Here is a 24,492-nt window from a genome sequence, read left to right as displayed (position 1 = left end):
TTAATGTTTATAGAATGGATTGAAATGTTATTATTACATCTATCTTACCAATGTATTATGGAGTTTAATTGGATTAATGCCAGGGAAAGAAACGGCTTGCACATTGCTCATTTGTCAAAACATATCAGATCGACTTCGAATTAATAGTAAACATGTGGAAGATTAAATCAAAACGGTTCATGAAACTTTGAAATCAGTTTCGCGCATAAAATTCTCTTTACGGCGATTTTCCACGATATCAATGAGGAATTTGATCCAATTCCTTCCATCCAATTATATCCTCATCTTTAAAATACCTACATAAAGAGCCCTTTGCGCCTCAAACGCCGAACTTAACCCAATTTTACTGTAATGATATTCAGCCTGACACCAAACGCGAATGGCGAATATTTACATAGCACTCGTATAAACCTTCAGCTGAATGATAAATGACGGAAAGTAATGATCCAAATGGTAAGTTTGCCTTCATTATTATGGTTAAATAATAGCCCTTTAAAGTGTCTCTAATACGAAATTCCGTAGCCTCTGATAAGTGCACTGAAATTTCAATGCATTAGTTGTGTTGTGATTTAAACCATAAAAATGCATACTGATCCAAAAAAACTATACATAAATAATAACAGGCTATCCAGCGTACATTTTAGTTTTCCCGTCAAATGACCGCTTGTGACCACAACTAGACCGGAAAAACATTCTGAGCCAAAAACACATGTTGCACTGCTACAAAATAAGCGCTTGTCAAAGCAAATGTAAATTAATAACAACGGCTAGCGGAGACTGACGGCGGATCTCCGGCGAACATTCTCTCTGACCACGGACCACACTCCACGTGTCTTCTTTGAAGCAGACCACTCGAGAACATCATTACGCTAATAGTGGCGCAGCCTAGAAAACAACCATGTGACTCGAGGTGACAAGCTTCACCAATAAACTGTGACATTGAACACACTGTGCATTTGAACTTGAGACGAACGTGGGCAAGATTACTACAGATTACAAACAATGGTTAAACTTAGTAAAATATAGTCATCGCTCGCTCGACGTCGTCGTATGTAAATGGCTGCACTCGAACGTTCGCGCTGGTTGCGGAAAACTTACAAGAAACGTATACTCAGCAGGTGATTATACAGACATATACAAGTACGTATAAACGTACGTTTAAGTACGCAGTGTTATGTAAGAAGCTACAATAAGCTTTATATAGCTATTTACGGATTTAGTATGCGCCTGTATACTTTTCACTGTAACCATAAATCAGTGGATATGTTATGAAAATGTATAATTTTATGCGGTTTATAAATCAAATCAACGTCTACAGGTTAGGATTTTTCAAAGGAAAATTGGAGGGAAGTAATCATACAGAAGCCTGTAAAACGGGAAACGTGCGTGTCTAAGCGCATTCTGGATGATTTAGAGCTTATTAGCGCGAGTGTTTAGAGATCAATCAATACGGTGTGGGATAGGCGCTCGGCTCACAGCGGAGCGATGACCGCGGGGCGCGCCGCGCGCGACCTTCCACTTTACGGGTCACTCAGTTTGTGATGCAAAACAATAACTAGCCCCACGCGCATATAGCGCACCGCGGTACCACCTGCACCGACTCTAAGCTCGAGCATCATCATCACAGAGTGTAGCATGCAGACAGGGTGACACTGACCGCAGGCGACGAAGGTGCGGAAGCGGTGGTTGTGCGTGGGGCGGCGGGCGGGCGGCGGCGGCGGCGGCGGGTCGCGGCGCACCAGCTTGCCCAGCAGGCCGAGCAGCGAGCGCCGCAGCGGGCGCGCGCCGCCGCCCTCCGCGCCCAGCACCTCCAGCTCCACGGCCTCCGAGCGCGCGCACATCCGCGCTACGGCCGCCGCCCCCCCTCCATACCGCGCCGCGCACGCCACTGCGCCTGCGCGACACTGCTCCGCGCGACACTCCGCCCGCGACCACGGGCCGCCCGACACTGCCGCCGCCGCCGCCGTCGCCGGCCGGAGACGCGGCGCGCGCATCTCCACAACCACTCATTTAGCGGAAGTCGTACAAAACCAAGTTAAGCTAACTTCAGCGACAACAAACAGAGTAGTTGTGAACCGTGGAAAACCGACTGATGGATTTTCGCAAGGTTTACGGTCAGATGTAACAATAGCGGATGACAATAAAATAGACGCCAAGTATATAATGAACATGAAGGATACCTGTACGAATATTGCAACTATGTCCTTCTACGTACAGACATACATAGTTTCATACATCGTGTACTACCTAAATTGACCACGGCTATTGTTCTTAAATACCACTTTTGTTTGATATACAATGACGACACAAATGATAGAGTAGTCAAGTCAATAGCAAAAACCTTTCTGTATCAGAATGTAAACACCAGCAACATAAGCGGTAATGGTGGATTACAAACAGTTCGCCTAATGATGTTTGCCGTTGCTCGCAAATCCGGGACACTACATCATAAACAACATATGACAGGTGGAGCATCCGACGACATAACAACCATATCAAATAACAAGATGCGAAAATTAAGCGAAATATTCCAAAAATTACATTTCATTAATGCAAAAGTCTTTCACTTTTGATAGCGTATTTCGTACTCAGCCTGCGTATAGCCCTAAAAAGGAGAAACTGGTTCCAGATACTATCAAAAAGTGGACCTTGAATGGATTGGCTATCGAACAAACTTTAAAAAAGTTTCACTTACAATTTAAGATTTCGGTGTATTTAGCTCAAAGAGATTTTGTTAAAAAAAAAACTTATCGTATGAACTACATATATCCATAAATGTAAGTTTGTTTAACCTTCTTCGTGATTTATAGTTATTGCTCGCGTTTTCAACAGATACATCTTCATCCATAAGACTCATCTTAGTTTACACATTTCAACCACAAAACCTTGTTTGAAACTAATGAGAAGCAATAATCGGTGCTTTCAATAATTGATGTTAACTTAGTTTCTTCCACTTTGTTTAACATTAGAACATTAAACAGATCTATAAATTATCCTGTTCCTAAGTTGAATACCGTAATTAGCAGCTTCTATTTTTTACAGTCCACAAAATAATAGAACCTAAGAAAAGAAGACACAAAGAGACCTCCGTCCGCCGTTGCTCCAATGCAGAAGCAACTATATGAAAAAAAAAGGAGAACCCACCGACAAAGCTGAAGACTGCTAGTGGTAAAACCGTTGCCTCTAAAGGTAAGCTTCCACCTAAGTATCGTAAGTAAGTATCGGACCAAACGGTTTTTCATAAATGTATGGAGAAACAGCATCAGCAATACCGATGAAGTGAACGCACTTGTGTGAAGTTATGTACAAAGAAAAATGAATTGGATGTGAACGATACCGATAGGTGGACGCTTACCTTAGGGGAGAAGTTCTTGCCGCAATCAAAAGTTTTACAGGCAGATCAGCTTGAGCACACCGACTCCAGAGCACCAATAACACGCCAGTAATCTGGCGACACCCCAGACAAGCTCAACAAATTCAAATCGGCGGAGCAGTTCAAACATCAGTATTCATTTCTGCCATGACACGTGAAATACATGAAAAAAATCAACCTCTGGATTGTAGATTTGTACTCGTGTCAAGTTCTGAATTGACAACAGCAAATTAGTACTTGTTTACTACAGACGTGAGCATCTAATGCAGTTCTTATTTATCATAGGTATTACTCCGAAGGATAGCAATCATATTTAACAAGTTATCACAGCAGGGTATACACGTGTACGGAAAAATTGAAAAGCTGCATGTATTTCACTGCGGTATAATTTATAAATATCTACCGATCGATTAATAACTGTCCTATTGGGAATAGGAATAACACGCTTATCATTATGATTATATTCATTATTGCATTCGTCATTGATAATGATAATATTATGTACAGTTTTTTACTTAGTGAACATTATGATAAAAAGCCAGATAGGTTTATTTTCTACAGCATGTAAAAATTGCGTCACACTCCTTTCTACTGCATCTCACTTGTGTACTGATCGTTTAATATTAAAATACCCAGTTAAGAATAGTAATGTGGATGATAACTGGTAAGAAAATGTAACCTAAATGAAAAAATCTGATTGTATCATTACAAATCTTACCTCAAGTAGTAAAAAGGTGCATTTTTGGAGTAAAATGGACCGCGTTTGATTAAAACTTTTAAAAACATGAATTAAGCAAAAATACAATTATGATTATAGAAGTACGCTAGATAGATAACCACGACATAGAAGGTATGGTAGTATTATTCTGATATTATGACAGAATAGACCTTCTCATCGAAGGAAAATACATGGTGGGCGTGGAAATGTGGAAATTATTGAGAATCGTGGAAAAAATGCAGTTGAATATAGCCTGCAGCACATCAAAGGTTACCTATCTGTATAATAATGTACAGTATACAAATAAAGAATAAAAATTCATTGCTTGACATTATTGAATATCAAGCACAAATTAATTTTGAATAATTAAATATGATTTTTCTTTGATTTCCTTAAGTAGGCATACCATAAGGCCATACGTTACGGTTTACCGGAGAGGTCTACCTGTGCAGATATGCCACCGTTTGTCGTAGTGTGGGATATTTTGAGGAAAAGGTAAAAAAATGTGGGTATAATTTTCGGGAAAAATAGTGTGATCTGAGGAAATTTCACATCGGAATCCTGAGACCGAAAAAAAATATTAAAAACAAAAGCTGTAATTACGAATGCTATGTACTTTATTCTACATTCTACACGATTGCAAACTCTCGGAAAAGTACAAAATTGCATGTTATGTTCATAACAGCTGTCAGTTCAGTATAGCAGCAAATGTTAAGTTCACCGGCACGGGATTTAATTATGTATGTTTCAGGAATCAGGTGGGATCTAAACAAAACAATATTACGTTACGAGGTCTGAAAATAGCCGCGTCACATAACGGAGGTTGATATATTCCCTTCGCTTTGATGTTTCAATGTTGCCGCAATAATCAGTGTGCACCAGATTAACTGTGCAACCAACAGTATAAACTACCGATTGATTTATTTCAAACATAATATCACCACTGATCAATACCGCTGAATCACTCCAGTTTAAATAGTTTCCAAAACTCCGATTAAAGTAAATCTGAAGTTGGTCGTTGTCGACTCATGCAGGGTAATAGAGGCCGTCCAAACTTGTCATTGTCGTGTCTATGTCATACAAGCGACCTTGCCGGTACATGTGTGTCTTACCTTGGCCATGTGTTCTCGTGGAGGACTTTCCCATGTCGCCGCACCATGGACACTTGGGCACTCACTCGCGTTAAACTAAAACTGCTTATGCTATGGGGTCGGTGTAAAAGTGGTGTAGAAAATGTTATGCTATAGAAGGGCACTTGTGGACTCGGCAGGGTCTCCTACGGGGCGGGTGAGCGGGGCGGGGCGGGGGCCGCGGCGCGGTCCGCATCCTGCGCGCTCTCTCCGCACCACCACCTGCAACAATGGAGATAGGACATGTAGAAATCATCAATATTATTTACCTAAAATTTATTTACATGAGATAGGACTTCTGTAGTGCATTCATAAGGGGATGGACCATAATCTCATCACGCTGGTCTAGTGCGGGTTGGTAAGTCGTCATTGCCTCTTTTGTTGGTCGGCTGGGTGCACCACGTGCATATTAGGTTGACTTGGGTCCCCAAGATGGTATATGGGACCCCGATACACCCCATAGGACTTAAGTGCAGCACAACGACAATTCAGCCAATCATGGCGCAAAGACTATCTGAGAAAGTAAACTGCAAAATTTTAAGGCATTCAATAGATGAGCTAGTAATAGGGCTGCAGACTGCAGTCAAGTAGACAGAGTAGACTGGATTGTGTTGAATTGAGATGCGCTGCTGGATACACGTGGTGGGCGTTGATTCAGTTACTTGGACTTTACTGACCAAGTAACTGCATCAACAACAATCAACTGGGACCCTTATTGTGAGGCATATTATTGTTATATATTTTTCATTATAATATAAGCCCTGTATCAGATTTCTCAGGCGCCGCGTTAAATATATGCCTTATTGTAAGTACCAGCATCGGGAATCAATTTTTTACGATAAATTGGAAAATAATCATCGTATTGTAGGTACACTGAGATCGTAAGCATATTAATTTTATGCAAGAATTTAAAGATATTTTGTTACTTTTAAAAAAATGTGGTCAAATACAAAAGTACACACTAAAATATTAAATACCACATATCATTGCGAAATAATTTTCAGTTGACACAAAATCTTAACTTTTTATCTCTGAGTGCCATCGAGATTAATTTATAGGCTAGATAGCGACAGAATATTGCACAGTGCACACTTATAAAATAAAACCTATATTATATCAGGCATCATCATTACATTTCAGTTTTGAAACCATCCCGATCCATCATATATTAGTTTTTGTTTAAAGTTAGACTTTGTGTGATATTTGACCATAAACATTTTCATAGCCGCTGCTTCAATTCAGTCAGATCTATTCGTGGATCTATTCGATATATATTCGTTTAGCTACTCGAATACGGTGCGATCCTTATGAGTCACAAGTTCTCCTTACTTCTGGTGTCGTGGCTATGAAGTTTTGCTCCCACGACATTTGCTAGCAGTCGGAATATCTCGTATTTGAAGTTAAGTATCGTATGTAACTCACGATAAATGTCGTGTGCAGAGATTATGTCGAGTGATCGAGAATTGGACATCTGTTGGTTCATGGACCTTTAGATTTATTTCTATGCCAAAGCCGTGTATCTTTTGGGACGTTGCGCAAAACAAAAGATACACGTATGAGTAGAGTATAGTAACGTGACGTGGCCTTAGTATGTGACGTGATTATACAAGATAATATGCAATATCCTGGATCAGATATGATTATTATAATAGCAAACACGGATTTACTTAATCTTTGTAATTAAAACGACTGATGTTAGAGTACTATTGATATTAGATATACATATTACGTAAGTAGGATGACACATTAGTAACTGAGATGGTATAATTTTTAATTACCATCACTGAATGTATGAGGTAGGTAGTCTCTAAATAATTTCGGATAGGCACACGGTAGCTCTCTAACATGAAGTTTATTAATCGTAGACTCAACACGATAAGAAGAAATATACTCATTATAGGAAGTTCAATTATAGAACAATGATGCGAGTTTCCACCATGACAAATACATTGCCGAATCGAGTTTTAAATACAGATAGTGACATCATTCATAGTCGGACAGAAAACTACTTGATTTAGATGTTGTAACACTTGATTTAGCGGTTCCGTAGCAGTGAAGATGGGTTAAAATAATAAGCATACACAATAAACTGTAACTAAGAGACCATAGATAAGAACATCAATATACTGACATTATAGTTAGGTACACATAGTAGGTACAATTAGTCTATAAAAACGTATTAGAACCTAAAATTCTTCATCAATAAGTAATGTAGTAATTCTTGAATCGATAATTAGTTTACAAGTGTTTGTACACTTATTATAACTTATAACAGTTATAACTACAAACACTTGTTAACTAATTATCGATAACATACTCGTAATTATCAACTTGTAGGTATACCCTACACAAGAAATAAATCGTTTCAAGTGACCACAATCAGAATTAATCATAGACGTTCATTGGCAATGTCAAACCAATTGAAAAGATTGTGAAGTGGAAAGTAGAAAATATGTGTAGATATCAAAATAAATTTGTTGTTGAACACAATCATCATCATCATTATCAGCCCGCAGTCTTCTACTATTCAACATAGGGGCGCCACAGCACTCTGTCTTCAACCTTCCTCAGCCAGAGACTACAGACAATGTATCTATATAAGGTACGGTGGCCTACGCCTAAAAGTATACAGGCGGAGTTTTTAAAATAGCGATCCCTGACGATGAAGGGACCAGCTACATCTGTTATAAATCCGGGGACGTGTTGTGTGTGATGTGTGTAGCAGTGGTGTTTATGTGGATGTGCTTGAGCAGCATGTGAGCTTGAGATCGCTATTTTAAAATCTCCGCCTGTATACTTTTAGGCGCAGGCCACCGTACATAGGGCTGGAGGGCGTTCAGCACTAGAGGTACCTACGTTTGACTGTGAGTTGTCTCCACTCGTTACATGTTTTTGTCAGTAGCTAGTGGAGTAATTGAGTAGTCGGCCTTGCGCATTAAGCCCACCTTTTGTGCATTTATTATATATTTGTGCAATAAAGAATTAAATAAATAAATAAAATAAAAAGTCAAGCAGAAAGTAAGCGTAATGAAAACCACAAAAAATATATTATACGTGAATAGTGTCTCTAGCAGACTTAAATATAAACCTATCATCACTCCAATAAAGTCAATAATATCCGCAGGAATTTCACACACAGATTCGCAGAAATATAATTGAAATCGGCGCTTCAGTTAACACCTGGCGGGCCATTCCGCTGAAACAGCGACCTCCGTCAGATAGCAACAAAATCAAATCTGGCTATATTTGGCTGATGGTTTGTGGCCTTTCGTGCAATATTTAATTAGCGTAACATTAGTTCCCTGAATGTAATGAAGATGACTGGCGCTATAACACTTGTAATCGTGTGACGTCATTTCAAGCCTAGCTGTGGTCAGCGTCGTATCATGGTTTTAATTAAAGTTCGCTAAGCAATTTACGGAAATGTGACTACTTTTTTGAATCTCTAACGAAGCACAAGATAGTAACAGAATACGTTACTGTACAAAACTTGCAATTGTATGTAAGAAATGACCTACAAATTAAATATTCGCGTGAACTTTTCACTGCTCGTACGGTACAAAAGCACTTTACCACAAAACACAAGTGAATACTCCTGTATGTAGAAATAGAGGCACTGCACTATTTATATATATAGAGGTCATTAGAGGTAGTGCGAAGGTGTTACATTCTGCAGAACGCGTTGCCAATGCGATAAATGTAGCAAATTGAAAATAATCATATGACAAATGTAAAATGTGCGCATAATTGGTCTAAACTCTGAACATGTACGAAGCGAATGCTAAGGCAGTTTCATATACAAACCGCCATCATTGAGTTTTATTTTTCAGGTAGTTTTTTAACATCCAAATAACTTTGTCATACTTATGAACTTATGATAACTCTAAAAATGAATATTAGGTACCTATATGCTTTACAAAAATACTAGTGAAGCATTATAATACGGCCAGGAATATTATCTTGCACGAAAATATCCTGGAATTTTACAATAGTAAAATTTACTTATTGATAATTATGAGATCAATAAGCCACGTAACATTAACTTTTTACCACTTAACTCAATCATTCAATAATTATTTGTTTCCAAATACAACTACCTATAGGTACCTACACCACCAACATAAAAGTAGTGTGTAATTGCATTTATCAACAGCAATGATGATTAAATTATAAGTATAATACTTGATATCAATGTTATCTACCTCTAGATAATCGATTTACCGATTGACGTAAATAAGAATATTACATAGCTTACTTACTTACTTACTCCGCTGGCTCAGCGACCCGAAGTGGATCTTGGCCTCAGACACAAGAAGTCGCCACTGGTCTCTATCCTGCGCAGTCGCTCTCCAGTCGCCTGCCTGTAGTTGGCGCAGGTCCTTGCCGACTTCATCGCTCCAGCGATATTTGGGACGGCCAACTGGTCTACGACCGCTTGGTACTCCAAGGTAGGCCCTCTTGGCAGCGCGATCCTCCCCCATCCTTTGCAGATGACCAAGCCAACGGAGTCGCTGGGATTTAATTTGACCAATGATGTTTGGCTCGGAAATCAGGTCTTCGATTTCCTGGTTCTTCCGTACTCTCCAGCTACCATCTTCCCTCCTAGTTGGTCCGAGCATTTTCCTCATCACCTTTCTTTCCGCAACCAGAAGTTTATTCTCTTCCTTGAGAGTGAGTGTCCAAGCCTCAGAGCCATACATCAAGATCGGCCGGATTACGGTTTTATAAATTCGGATCTTGGTTTTCCTGCTGAGCAGCTTTGACACTAGCACTTTATGAAGAGCAGCGCTGCATCGGAGGGCGTTTTGTACTCGGATGTCGATCTCCTGCTCCCTTGTGTTTGTGTCAGTGATCGTACAACCTAAGTATTTGAATTTGGCCACTCCCTTATAGGCTGTCTCTCCCACTTGCAGGTTTTTTCGTACCTCATGGTTGCCTCGGTGTCGTGTCATGTGGAGGTATTCGGTCTTTTCCGTGCTGATTCTGAGCCCGACCCTGTGAGCTTCCTCTTCCAGTATCTTGGCAGCTTCTTGGACCTCGCGTTCACTCTCCCCCAACAGAGCTAAGTCGTCGGCGTACCCGATCACCTTGTGCTGTCCATTCAGTTGTACTCCGCCATCATGTGTCAACACTTTTTGGATGACATACTCCAACACCAGATTGAACAGCGCGGGTGACAAGGCGTCTCCTTGCTTGAGCCCGGTTACCACGGAAAAGGCGTCAGTCAGGTCACCGTCCACCTTTACGCGCATCCTACTTATGCCCGTAGCCACTTTTATCATGGACACTAGTTTTCTCGGCATTTTAAATACTAGCAGTATTTTGAACAGTATTTCCCTGTCTACACTGTCGTATGCCTTCGTGAAGTCCACAAAAAGTGCGTGAATGTCTTACACGTGTTGTTACATAGCTATGAGGTATGAATTCCGCTATCAGTTTGGTTTAATTACTAACTCCACAAAACGAACCCTACATACAATGTCTACTAATGTTTAACATTTGAATCGGATAACAATTTAAACAGCTAAATCCAATGAGCCCATAACTTTAGTACTTATGCATACTACTACTACATTATCTTATTTTATTATTACGTCTGCGGGTCAAAAAATTGTTTTTTCACTGCATTACAATTAGAGCATTCATTACAGTAATTTAAAATGTTTACACAACCCGAGCGGCGGCGGGGAAATGCAATATCGCGACACGATAATGACAAATTGTCGGGCTAGGATATTTTAAACTTTACCTACCATGTACCTATATAAAAGTATGAAGTTGCTATTGTGTACAAATGTATTAAATATATATTACGTATAATTTGATTCGCAGAACATCTATATGTAATTAGTTTTACGAGATTTTCATTGTACGAGAGCATTGCAACATGTTGTCCCAATTTAAATTCCATAAGGGATCGGGATCTATCATAGGTAAAAGTTGCAGTCGGTATTGGAAAAAAACGGAGGACTCCTGATTCTAATTGTGCCTATGTACTTACATAATTTTTCAAGTAGGATAAAAAGTAACTTAGTAAGTACGGTATCGATTACCTTAAATAAACTCATTTGAATGATTCTTATTACTAGCAAATATAGAAGTGCATATTATAAAATTTAAGTACCTACATAACAATATATGAAACATATCGCCATAGCACCGACACGTGCCAGTCACAAATCACAAATGGATCTTCACCTCACGGCCACATCACTGCACGCGGTGAGTGCCCCACTGCTCGCACTATCTATACGAAGCTTCGTGATAATATTGGTGCAAATTGAACTGTGATGACAGCTATCGTTGGAAGTTACATGTAAAATACTGTAGGTTTACAAGTTTACATAGACATACACCGTGGGCTGGTTACCAGATTTTAAACATAGCTTCGAAAGGTTAAAAGCTTTCGCTTCGGTAAGCTTAAAAGAAGTTAAAAAGTCGTATTACTACTAGCCTTTTGAAAATAATTCACTGTGGGAAATGTCGGGGTAAAAAGCAGCCTTTTCAATTACTTTTCTATCTTCAAAGACCAATCGGTATCGGTATAGACCATTGGCCCGTCAAAATAAATTTAATCGGTCATTCATAGCGTTTATTAGTTAGAAAGATACTAACAACTTCCATTTACTTTCCTTAACATTTAATAGATAGTAACATTAATAGATAGCTTTTAAGATGACAACGGAGCGACGACGATTTTCTTCTTGAAGCCAAAAAGCCACCTGCTTGAGGTCTACTTATAACACTTATAAATTTCCACCAGAGTTGACAGGCCTCAAAACATTCTGATACGACCGACATTCGTTTTATACCACAACAAATCAAGTTCCAGTCGAAAACACGCACCATACAAGATAAAGGGTTATATTTGTGAAGGGGTATAAAAACTTCACTTAAAACGCGAGCTGTTTTAAACCACTTGTATTACGAAGTCAATACTAATGCCCACTTCACTTCAACGTTTATTATTAATGTTATACTTTTTTCGGGGCTACGATAATATTGTGTAAGTATGCATGTGTATTACAGCCATTACAGGGTACTGTGGTAAAAACCAATGTGCCATGGAGGAGAAATACTTTAAATCCATTCAATGTAACAAAAAATTATCCTTTAAAACAAACAAAACTACATTTAACGATTTTAAAAAATATATGTTATTAAAGTCGGAATATTTTAAATAAAAACATTGTACCACTACCTCATAGCGTAATAGATATAGTGACTTGATACGACTACTAAATCCGAATATTAAAAGACTCCGAATGTAAAGTTATCATTTTCACACCTGACAAAGCCAAGTTATTAAGAACTTGAGTGTAAAATGCAGCGCTGTGATTGGGCGTTATTGTTGCGTAGGACCTAAGTTATTAATTTAGGTGAGATGGGTCTAACACATAGTTGGCGGCCTTATTACTATGAGTAATTTCTTCCAGACTACCTCGGAGGAGAAATTATACATAAGAAAAGGGCAAAGTACTAAAAAATATAAACACTCATAGTAAACACCTTGTACTTTTAGTTTAGTTATAATCGCCCGCGCCCGCGGAACTTGCAAAAGTTTCGCTTCGTACGTTCTGCATTTACGAATCTCAACAACTCCGTTACAACCAACCTACTGATGCCAATTCTGAACTCTTCACCTTTAAAGGTTAAAATAGCGAAGCGAACTAAACCATCAAGAACATTGCCTTATTAAAAACATAAGTTACTATGTTAACCTTCGCGGAGTTAAAAAAATTATCTGGCTGTGGAACTTGTATACAAATAGGCTGTAAACCTGTTTTGTTCCGTTGCATAATAATAATATTAAGTAATAAAATAAACCCCGTAGGTATTCAAACTTAAGGGTTTATAAACGGTGTGTAAAACGGTGCACGAGTTTTAACTTTTTCCATTTTCGACTCATCTTGCAATGTTATTTTTAAGTCCTACAAGTCCTTTGTCAGTTTTATTATAAATAGGAGGTTATATTTTGTGCAGCAAATAGCGTTAGTTAGTACCTATGTTGGACAAGGACGATCGGTGCAGGATTTATTTAGATGCTTGGATGTGGTGATGGTAAAGGCATGAGAAATTATATTGAAATTTAATAAGGTATACCAAAAGCTTAAGTTGTGGTATCCAATTGTTAACCCGCTAATTTTTTTATAGATTCTAAGAGGAAAAATAATAAAATTGGCGGAAATAATTATAATAGATTAAGCTTCAATTTCTCCATAGTCGGTTAGATCGTAACCAGGGAAAGGTTGATCAATTATACATCATATCCATAAGTATTAAATTTTAGACAGATGTTTCAAAAGTCAAGCAATAATCCCTGGTTATGCTCTAAGCCAATATGAGCAAAATTGGCACTAAATTTACCTTGTTTGATTAACAATACTTATTTTAAGCATAACATTAAATGTACTTACAATTTATCATCATCAGCGAGTATTTGTCCGAAATAATTTATTGCTCGCTATAAGAGCGTAACTAATAACTTATAAATTTTTTGTAATTAATAGAAAACCTACAAATTATTCTGAAACATTACGGTCACTAAATTAATATTATTATACTTTATTTATCATTATAATAACAGTAGTGAAATTCGCAACGATATCATAAATAATAAAACAAGTAGGTTTACAAGTCGTATTGTTAAAGTGATTTCCAACAACGTAATTTATTAAAATTAGTGCTCATCGAAGTGGAACAGACAGCTTTCATTACGCGATCTTTTTATTCTATTCAATGTCTGAGTATTTGCATATGTAGTATTAAAAGAAAAGCGACACGGTGCCATACTATTACTACTGTAAATTACTTTAACTTTACGTTACGTTAGTTAGTAAAATTGCAAATGATTGAATTATTACTTTTAAAAATGTTAAGGTATGATAATAATATAGGAGTACTTACCAATATTGCTGAACCCTTCGTTCATTCTTTATCAGGCCTTGGAAAGGGCAATCGGCAATTTAGGTTAACGAATTGTATAGTAGCAAGTTCAACCCAATGATTTCATCAAACCAACAGACTTGAATGTTTTCAAGAAGTATGTAGGTGGAAAAATATTGGCATCGGATTGTTATTCTTGTTATGATTGATATAAAAACGTCGTATTGTCGTAATTTCCTGTTTTTGCTATTATACACCTATAACCTATACCACTCATTTTTATAAATATTTATACTTAGTGATTGAAAGTAAACTTAAGCAATCTCATAGTAACATAGTCAGCTGTAACTGAGAGAGAACTAACTGTAAAATAATTGTCTAATGTACTCACATTATTATTTTAGGCAGCCGGTACAGTTTGGTCAATCCGGTAGTAAACGTTTAAAAAATGCCGTGCAAACTTCACATTAGCACAATTAAATAAAATGCTACCAAAATTATTCGAGAACACTGAACCAACTCACTAGCACATCCAAGGCACTATTTAAATATGTTATGTTATAAACACGTATTGTGAAATGTGAATATTCGCGTGCGGTCCGCGCGGCGTGCTCCACCTGCCGATATACGAAACACACTGTTTTGATATCGTTCTCCACCTGTGTACCGCGTCACCGCAGTGGGCTGGCGTGCCGACTGTCGCGCGGGAACCTCGCCAGCAGCCGCGTCCATCGCTCGCTACGAACCATCTACTCCAATCGAGGAGGTATCAAAACCATCCATGGAAAACGCAATCCAAAAATTCAATATGAGACCATTTTTTTTCCTTTTGCAACGACGGCTTTTTCGACGTACGCTGAAGTTGATATCCTTAGCTTACTTTTAAACTTCTGTCCAATTATGACAAAAAGTTTTCTTTAATTACTCGGATAATAGTCTGACCTCTAATCGAAGAGCGTGGACTAAACCGTGTGGATAGCTGCAGCTTATCACGTAATCTAAGTGTTTCAAACGGGGCAGTGTGGCGCGGTAATGAGGTGGGCCCGCCGGACTGACACATCATTGTTGTTGTCGACGGTACCAGATGACCCTCTTCCACTACATGAACTAATTCATGCTAGAATCATCGAAGGCGCTAAACAATGCGCTCATCAAGGTTATTTTGCAAACCTTGATAATCATTATTCAGTATAACTAACGTGACCATTTATTTTTTTTGTCAGAGCGGGACACCTGCGGATTTATGTTGCAAAAAAACCTTATTGGTATTCATTACAATTTTTGTGTAGTCTATGTAGGGAATGAAATCTCGTACGAGATTTCCACCTAGCGAGATCTCGCGAGACGGCAAATTACGGGATCTCGCGAGATTGGAAGAATCGCTATTAAAACATAAATGCAAATGCTTATTTTTTGTTAATAACTGACACAATGTTGTTTAGTTATAAAAATAAAGTGACATTTATTTAAAAAAAAATGAAAATATTATTTTCCAATAAATAAAATGTTTATGTTTATAATTAATACACCTATTGCGGCTAATTAGTTAAAATTTATGCAATATTGGTAAAAATAAAACATTATCTACATTTAGTATTTTGTAAATTTATTAGTTACTTTACTTTCAACAATTAGGAGTAGGTAATAGGAACATTAGTTATTGTAAATAAAAACAAAGACTTAACTTCACAAGTTCTTAAATATATGTTGTGAGATCGTATTAATCAAATAAAAGAAGTTCAAAAGAGAAGTCAGATCAAGTTATCAAGGTACGGAAAGGCAAGTTATTTTTTGTGAAAATTATTTCGATTCTGAAGACATAACTTAATTCTAATTTTAGAGCTGTCAAAACCTTATTGTATCTGTTTAAAATTCGACTCTATGTGTGTTTTCGTAATTGTCATTTTTTTCTGCTTTTTTAGGATGAAATACACGTTGTCACGCTGCATTTATCGATCCTGTTATCTCGCTAGATCTCGTACGAAATGTAACGAGTTTCAATCTCGTTAAATATGGCCGGGATCTCGCGAGTTCGGGATCTCGGCGGGACGAGATTGCATTCTTTTAAGTCTATGTGAGAGGTAAGAAGATATATAACTGTCTCAAGTGATTAATGCAAAATGTAGGTAATTTAAATTATCGTTTGGCTTGTTTATGAAAGCGGGACATTTTTGCCCTCGCCGGGGACAGCGGGACGGATAGCTTGAAAGCGGGACTGTCCCGCCGAAAGCGGGACGTATGGTCACCTTAAGTATAACACGCCTCTGTTTTATTTGTAGATATTAACCTTTCGCTATAAAACTATGGCCGTAAATAATGAATGGTTACCATTGTAGCATATGTTACTGACTCACAGTAGGAAAATTAATACTTAATCGTTTATGCAAAGGCAGTACTATAACCGAGAGTTAAAATATTTATAAGTTGATGATGACATAGTGAGGCCGCGGCGGCGCTCCGGTGCGGGCTCAGTGCGCGCGCACCGGCCGCACTGAGCCGCCACTCTTGCGCACTCACGCACTGCCGTTTAACTGCCGTGCTATATGACTGACAAACAACTACAGCCTCTCCACACCAGACATAAGAGCTGTCCCAAAAACAGGAACGACTTTCATTGACAGTATCAATGCAATACGATAAGCGATGTGTCACCGCGCATTCCACATGTCAAATATTGGACAAACCGAACGTTACGGAACTCGCGTGTGAATCATTGTGTCTTTGAACTCTTGACGAATGCAAACGTAAACATTGGGATGTTTATTGATAGTGCGATTTTAAATACGACAATTTTCGTAATTTGGACGACATCAATGGAGCGATATGCCAGATGCTATCGGGACAGTCAACAATGAAGCAGCGAGCCGGCCAGCCAGCGCTAATAGAAACAATATAAAGCCAAACGGAACGTAAACACGTCATGAGCTCAAATATCTGGGGTATCGCCACGCACACTTCAGTATACTTGGACAGGGGAGTTCCACTTCCTAAATATTGCTCTAGAAACTTACTTAATACTTTTTTAAGAAGTGTACATAGATGAAATAAAAGGAATTACACACATCATGATGATAAAGCCATAACCATGTTTACTAATGCAATGCTCATAAACCCAATTCTAGACAAGGACTTTGATAAGACGAAATCAGTGGGCGTATAAAGTAAGAGGAAACCAATTAAGTTCAAGGTATCTTCGGTGCAATCCCATTTAATACGGATACTATGGAGGGAAGAAAGTATAAATATAAAGTCGCGTAAATATGAGACTATTCAATGGCAAGAATCCAAGATGCCCGACAGCCGATAGACGCAAACATTTGTATTGAAATTTGATGAGAACAACATTGCGAGGCTTTTTTTTATAAAATTTAAATAAACTGGAGTCCCACGAAATTGTTTTAAAAGCTGGCACGTTTTACAAATCCGACAATATTTAGTGACCGACTTCACTTACATTATAATACCATAAACCAGCTATTATTGTTACGGGTCGGTCGAATCAGGCCATAGTACAATTGACACACTTATACCGCGGCTCTAAGGACACCGTGTCAAAAGGTTCATTCATCAAATAATTGATGGCTATGAAAGATGTTAATTGTTCAATAGCAAGAACAGAGATTGTGATTGTTTCATGTGCAGACGTGATTTGTAAGAAAATAATGTGTTCTGCTGCTTATCTGGCCATTACGATAACGATAACATCGATACTAATGATAACCGACAACCTAGATATGAAAAATATATAATTCGTTATACCTGGTTTTAGGCGGCAAAGGGGATCTAAGGCCCAGCCTAGCCCTGGCCCATATTATTATATCCGCAGTTAACGATGTCCAAGCCGTCAAATTTACGAGCAAAGATGGCCCCACCCTTTATGTCTACGGCAAAGAACCCCATATGACAACAGACTTGGGAATCACTCCTAATACGTGAGCTGAAGAGTTGATTTTTGTTAAGAGCTGGTATAGAGTCATGTTCTACTTTGAGCCACATTAAAACCTAGTGCCTGATTCGTTATTGACTTAGGCGCGGCGCCTTCGCATCGTCGGTTACACTAACTCGTAACTACAATATATTGTAAGTAACTTGAGGCTGAAACCTCCCAAAGGTATCGTGGCTTACGTAGGTTATATAGGCCGTTGGTTCACACGTTTTTTTTTTAAATACGTCATTCACTCTTTAATACGTCATCATAATATGCAACATTTATGCTACGTCATTATAATGCACGTGTACCTATAAATTATAATGTGACTGTAGGTACCTAAAAAACATAATCAATCCTTATCACCACGTTCTCAACGTGCATTCCAAAATCTGAGCATTGATCATCACCGCGAATTAACTTCGCCAGAAGCCCTTCTGTGTTTACTCTGTAATTTGATCAAAAAACGTCGTAATAGGATTATCATATCAATGTCAACACAGGGCCACGAGGCAGCTGGAAGTTTCTAGGTTGTCGAATTTTCAACATTGAATAAAGTTGAATTTGAGGTGGCGGTGGCGGCGGCGGCGGCGGCGGCGGCGGCGGCGGCCAGTGGTTCAAGTTCACTCGGAGCCTGCGGCGGTTCCCACGGCAGCCGACAGCTGAGCGACACACGCCGTCTCCACGTATTCTGTGACCTACCGGCATTCTAATACCATCGTACTAACATTTAAAAACTTGGACTTCCATCTTTTATTGATATTATTGTTTCATTATTGAAAAAATAGGTAGGTATCCATACGAGTACTATATCTACATAAATATAACGGCTAATGCAATCCTTTGGAGCACTACTGTCCTTCAAGCAAAATTATGTAACGTGTCACTTCCATAAGCCATGAGGCTATACTCTTAATCCCGAATAGGCCAGGCTTAATTTTCATACAATATGGGCGACACTGTTATTACGTGGCCACTACGGAGTATAGCATAATTGAACCAGTTCCTAGAATATACTAGCTAGGCTAATCATTAAACATTAATGACGCCTGAGGTTAAAATTCAATCTAACATTATCAAAATGTTTAATAAACTCATAAGAATTCCATTTTGTAGTCGAAAATGACTAGATGGGTAATTGAAGTGTGCCTTCTCGATTGAAATGTTTTCTTGATGCTAAATGGTTCGTTATAACAACAGTATAATAACGAATAAGGCCAATGATAAATATACTTAATCAGTAGACAATTTTAGCAAAGGGAGGCATATAAGAAATAGCACTGCAGCAGTGCCAGCCCTTATATTACCAATAATTCAAAGCAAAGCCACAGGCGTCTCGCCTCAAAACTACTAATCGTGGACATAAAAATGTGATTCATGCAAACCCTTGTATCACTTCTCTGTTCTTTTGTGGTCTTATTATAGGACATGCTCTACTCAGGCCAGCCTACTGCAGCACGCGTTATGGTTAACTTTATAGAAACTACCTATAGATAATACACGCATATGGCAGCCGCTTTAGTTAAAATTTCAAAACACGACAGATTCAACTACTACATACTTTAAAAATCTGGGTACCATCTGACCTATCCTATCCTTAGACACTTTACGAAAGCATTGCAATCATTATTTATGCACAAACACAACATTAAGGTTGCATTTAGACTTCCAAGATAGCGGTGTGGAATCGTGCAGATATGGTTTATTCAAAGGCTGTAGAGGCAAAGGGTAGGGCAGCCGCACCCATGGCCCAACTCCAACCAAAGCTTCTAACAAAGACAATCAACGCCGTAATATTTATTTCGTGTCAACTTTAGTCACTTCATCCCTCAAAGCTGACGGGTGAACAATAAACTCGTCCATGGTATAGAAACTGAAATCTGAAAGCATTAACCTTTCTTTGTTTACATGCAAACATAAATTCACGCCTTTATTGTTAGTGAACGGTGTAGGTAGTCTGTGCATGAATGATTCATTTAGTTCGGGATTCAGATACTACCACATAAAATTATGGCTTATGCACGCAACGTATGATGTTCGCTACCTAAAGTTTCAGATAGCGAACATCGAACATCATATATTGTGTATTCATATGACATTGGCGAGAACTACTGCTTTAACTTCTATCTTTTTCTCTGAGGCGAAAAGAAATCATGTTAATCTAGGAACCTTACGAAAACGATTATGATTATGGATATTGCAATATGTTTTTACTTTTCAAAAAAATTTGTATATTTAGAACTACTGGGTACTTACGGAAAGCTAAGCGCAGAGTAACTGGTCAGGCACCATGCTAGAGTTCATTGATGCCATTATTGCTACCTGAAATAAACACAAATTATACTGTTAGGTCAATCATAGCAGCCTTGTTCTACACTAAGTAGGTAGTACGTGGGAGTACCCGGCACGCGATATTACAAATCCCTTTGAAACTATAAACATAACTTATCTTAATCGGAATGAGCAAAATCAAATGAAAATATGAGTATTTTATGGATGGCTGGATTATTAATTATGTATAAAATTAAAGTTGTATTAAACACAAAGACATATTTCACATACCATACAACAAATCAGCATGCTTTAAAAATAACGGTCTAATATTTCAGGCTTTTTATAAATAAAATACATAATATGATAGTTAATTAGTAGGCACTTAGATTATTTCAAACAGATAACATTTGTAGTAATATGCGAAATTATTAACAAATTTTCTGACAGCCATGAAAAACAAACAGCAAATCCCAAAGGAATAGGAACAAAATATGATTATGTAGTTCCACAATGGATAGCCTTTGGTTGCCCTTCAAATGCTAATGAATAGTATACCTATAGACAAGACAATTAAAATATTATATTTTATGAGCTAACTCTGATACATATTATACAAGGAAGGTGAACATACATTAAAAATAAAACGCAATTAAATCTAGACTAGTACTAGTAAACTAGATGATGCTAGTACAATCAATACGGTATTCCATTAATAATGAATAAATTTAATAATCATTTACATTTGCCTGCTAACTGCTGATGTATTAGGAAACACAATGTTATTTTAATGACATGTATCTAAGTACTTATTTATAATGAAATATACTTTATTCGCTCTTTTATACTTATAAACTTCAGTAGTTAGTACGGTTTATCCATGATACCTATAGTAATATCGTATCTTATGTCTTAGGAATTTTGTGGCAAAACTGTACAGGATGAATATTTGAAAATCATCAGGCACGTAAGATACCAAGATGCAGCACAGAAGCGTACTATGATGATGATGTTGATCACTTCTTTACGTTGCAATATGCAACAACGCGACTCGGAAACTCTTTACTTTGGACAATAGAACTAAATAGCCCTTTTTCTTTGTAACCAAGTAGGTTAAAAATATAGGTCAGGAAGGAAGTTACATTAGCCGCTGGCTGGCAGAGCCCGCGACCAATAAGCCCACGCACGCATGCAATTTGTTTATGGACACCCGACTTCCGCATCACTTTCCTTACACCTAATAACTAGGGTCATCACATGATCACAGCGCATGCATAATTTGGTAACGTTACGGGAAGAATGGTAGTGTTTGGCTCGAATTGGAGTATATTCTGCCGTATTTGCATTTTGAATGAAATGCTCCTATAAGCACTTAATAGGCAGATGTGATCCTTGGGACTTTCTTGGAATGTCTCCACGTCCAAAGTACCATGGTCTGCTTCGACATCGTGAGTGGATTCAGTACAGTGAATGGCTAAGTTTTACGAAATGCATGATCTTCAGATTTCCCCCTGAGTCAGCGAGTACTAGTTCAACCCTACCGGACGCGGGTGTGGCGAGCGAGCCTCGAAATGTCGCGCCATTTCGCAGCCCATGACGTCACGGCCGCGCCTGACATTTTGTCAGTCAGCCCCACCTACCTGCTGATAACTGACTTAATATCTTTCAGTGCTTTTTCGGGTTAGCCTCCTCGCTTCAGTCTCTGCCTTGGCATTTAGGAACTTGCGATATTGGAGTCGGTCTGTAGCATTTATCTAAACCCCTAATGGGCAGCCCGGAAATGGGTCAAACCGAGCCTAACGCAATTTGGGCTTCGGCGACGTTTATTGGTCTAATTTCGGCGCTATAGTTAGCTGGGCCGATACTTATGGCTAGCTAGATTGTAGTACATAGTCCAATTAGAGCATCCACTTTCACAAGGCCCTAGGGAATACGATAGCGGCGCGGGGACTGAAACAGAAAATGGTTTATTCGACACGTGTGTAAGATGTTTATCTCCGCCACAAATGGGTCGAGTTGGTTCACCGCCTGACTAAACCTTCAATCCCTGGTTGATATAATGAACTAAATCGATAAACCAATTTCTTGATTCTCAGTAATTCAATATTATTAGGTCACTGCCAGGTATGATATTCTAAATACGCATTATGGGTCAACGCAGTAGGCGTGCCCCAATGAAACTTGTATTACCTACCTACTGCCAAGGATTGCCGGTTGTAAGACACTAAACTCCAATTGCCTCTTGAATGTGTGTGTCCGTGTACTCTATGTATAACATCATGCCCAATAAAAGCAATTAAGAGGCACGGTATGCGAGTCAAGGATAATATTTAAATCAATTCGTAAAGTTAGCGGTGCTATGTCAAGGCTTTTATCATTTACCAATAACAGATGCTTGTTTGTTAACATGAATAAGTATAACATGCTTTTTGCATACTTGTATTTTAAAAGTTATCTACGATATGCTATCAACAATTTTGTCGTTTTCCACCTGTCCTCTTTGTTGACATGTTCAATGTAAAAGTGAAAATATAGGTCGCGTGCGAAGCTTTAATTCCGTTTTACTTAATTTGGGTCAATAAACCAGAGGCCTACATTGTATACGGCGTTTCCTCAGCGACTAGACTATTACTTAGTCTAACTATGTTAATATTACTTAGTGATACTTTAATGTAGGCATTATATAAATATACATTCCCTGTAATTTTCGAATTCACCATTTCATTTGTGACTGTTCTGGTGCGAATCACTTGAAATAAATGATAATAAGCGAGATTAATTATCGTGAGATGAGATGTGATTGGTTGGTTGATTTTTATCATTTCAAAGACTCAAAATAATAAAACCTACCCCTTGAAAGTTTTGAAAACAAGAAAGAGGAGAGGAGGAGAATGAGGAAGCGGAGCCGCGAAATAAAACTAGCATCGCAAACAAACACCTCCGAAACGGAGCGAAGCCGGCTGGGTTCACGTTTCCACTCCAGCTAGTCCGTACTGAAGTTTCCGCAGTATTCGCGAAAAGAAAGTTCAAGGCGTAGTTGTCGGAGCGTGAATAATTCAGCCGTCTAATTGATCGGCCCGTGAGAGCCGCCAGCCGCCGCGGAGACCTGCACCGCACCACCAGCCCACATGTGTCAGGGTGGACGGCCAGTCTGTCGCGATCGATCCAGCCGTTTGTAGTACTTAATCATTATTTTTAAACGATTCTCAATTCGTATTTTATTAGATGGTACCAATCTACCGGTGCTCTGGGCTGCGGCTGGCATCAAGAGCTCCTTTCAGGCGGTAATACTATATCTCTTAATTGAGACAGACAGACAAAATCCCGACTTCTAGGACTGACAATCAAACAGAAAGTACTTCTCTGACTCCTGGGTCATAGGCTCTATTCAAAATCCATTATCCAAATTGGTCAAAGAAAAATCACGGAAATGTAAACAAATCATATTTAAAGTCATTCTAGGCCTGCCTATTCCCCCGACAATGATTCATGGCATTCGCAACACACCTTCCCATAAATTGAAATTATTTAAGCGCCGCTATGAGACTTAGTGCATTATAAAAGAGAGAGATAGATTGGCAAAGTTTGGCCCACTCTTTCAGCACCTGGTTAATAACGATCGACCTTTAATTAGATAAGTATGTCCAGATTGTTTAGTATGTCAAGTCTGGGTTTCTGGGTTTGCCATTTACGTAAACAACAAAAGCTTCTTAATTTCTTTATAGCATGTACTTTTTTTTCTACAACTATGTTTTATCAAGATAGGAAGAGATAAATATAATTATGATACCTTAATTGTTCCTATCAATTTATTTTACACATTCTAATAATTACATGAATACATATTATAAAATGTAATAGGTCCATACACCCGGGGGGTTCAGAACTTCATAAACATGCAACATGAGTGGAAAAAGTTTCACAATAAATAAAATAAATAAATAATAAATAGTCATTTATTTCAGGCAAGACACACAATATACTCCATCTAAGGTATACAGCCATATAGGTGCAGTAGTAATAAATAATAGCAAAGAGGATATAGGAATAGATTTTTCAATCAGCTACTGGCAGAGCATCACTTTTATGACAATGAAGATAAATTGAAGAGGAAGGACAAGTGAATATGATTGTGTTCGGTAAAATCCAACCAATGCTTGCATTTATTTCTTAGTGTTTTCATTTC

The 24,492-nt window shown here is 38.3% G+C and overlaps 1 protein-coding gene across 8 annotated transcripts in view; it reads right to left on the bottom strand.

Annotated features, from left to right (window-relative positions):
• The window catches only part of LOC105381278 (probable phospholipid-transporting ATPase IM), a 63,542-nt gene that overhangs the window by 37,587 nt on the left and 1,463 nt on the right, over positions 1-24,492 (bottom strand). For 6 of the 8 annotated variants that reach the window (XM_048628830.1, XM_048628833.1, XM_048628834.1 and 3 more), the window contains exon 1: positions 1,658-2,009. In XM_048628830.1, the coding sequence (XP_048484787.1) occupies positions 1,658-1,994 (337 nt within the window). In that variant the 5' untranslated portion in view covers positions 1,995-2,009. Of the gene's footprint in view, positions 1-1,657; positions 2,010-5,203; positions 5,444-14,498; positions 14,758-20,291; positions 20,358-24,492 lie in introns of those variants that run through there. The other 2 variants (XM_048628837.1, XM_048628836.1) reach the window with 2 other exon arrangements.

Source organism: Plutella xylostella, chromosome 21 (assembly GCF_932276165.1).
Source record: "Plutella xylostella chromosome 21, ilPluXylo3.1, whole genome shotgun sequence".
Lineage (NCBI taxonomy): Eukaryota > Metazoa > Arthropoda > Insecta > Lepidoptera > Plutellidae > Plutella > Plutella xylostella.
This window is presented reverse-complemented; position numbering and strand designations above follow the sequence as displayed.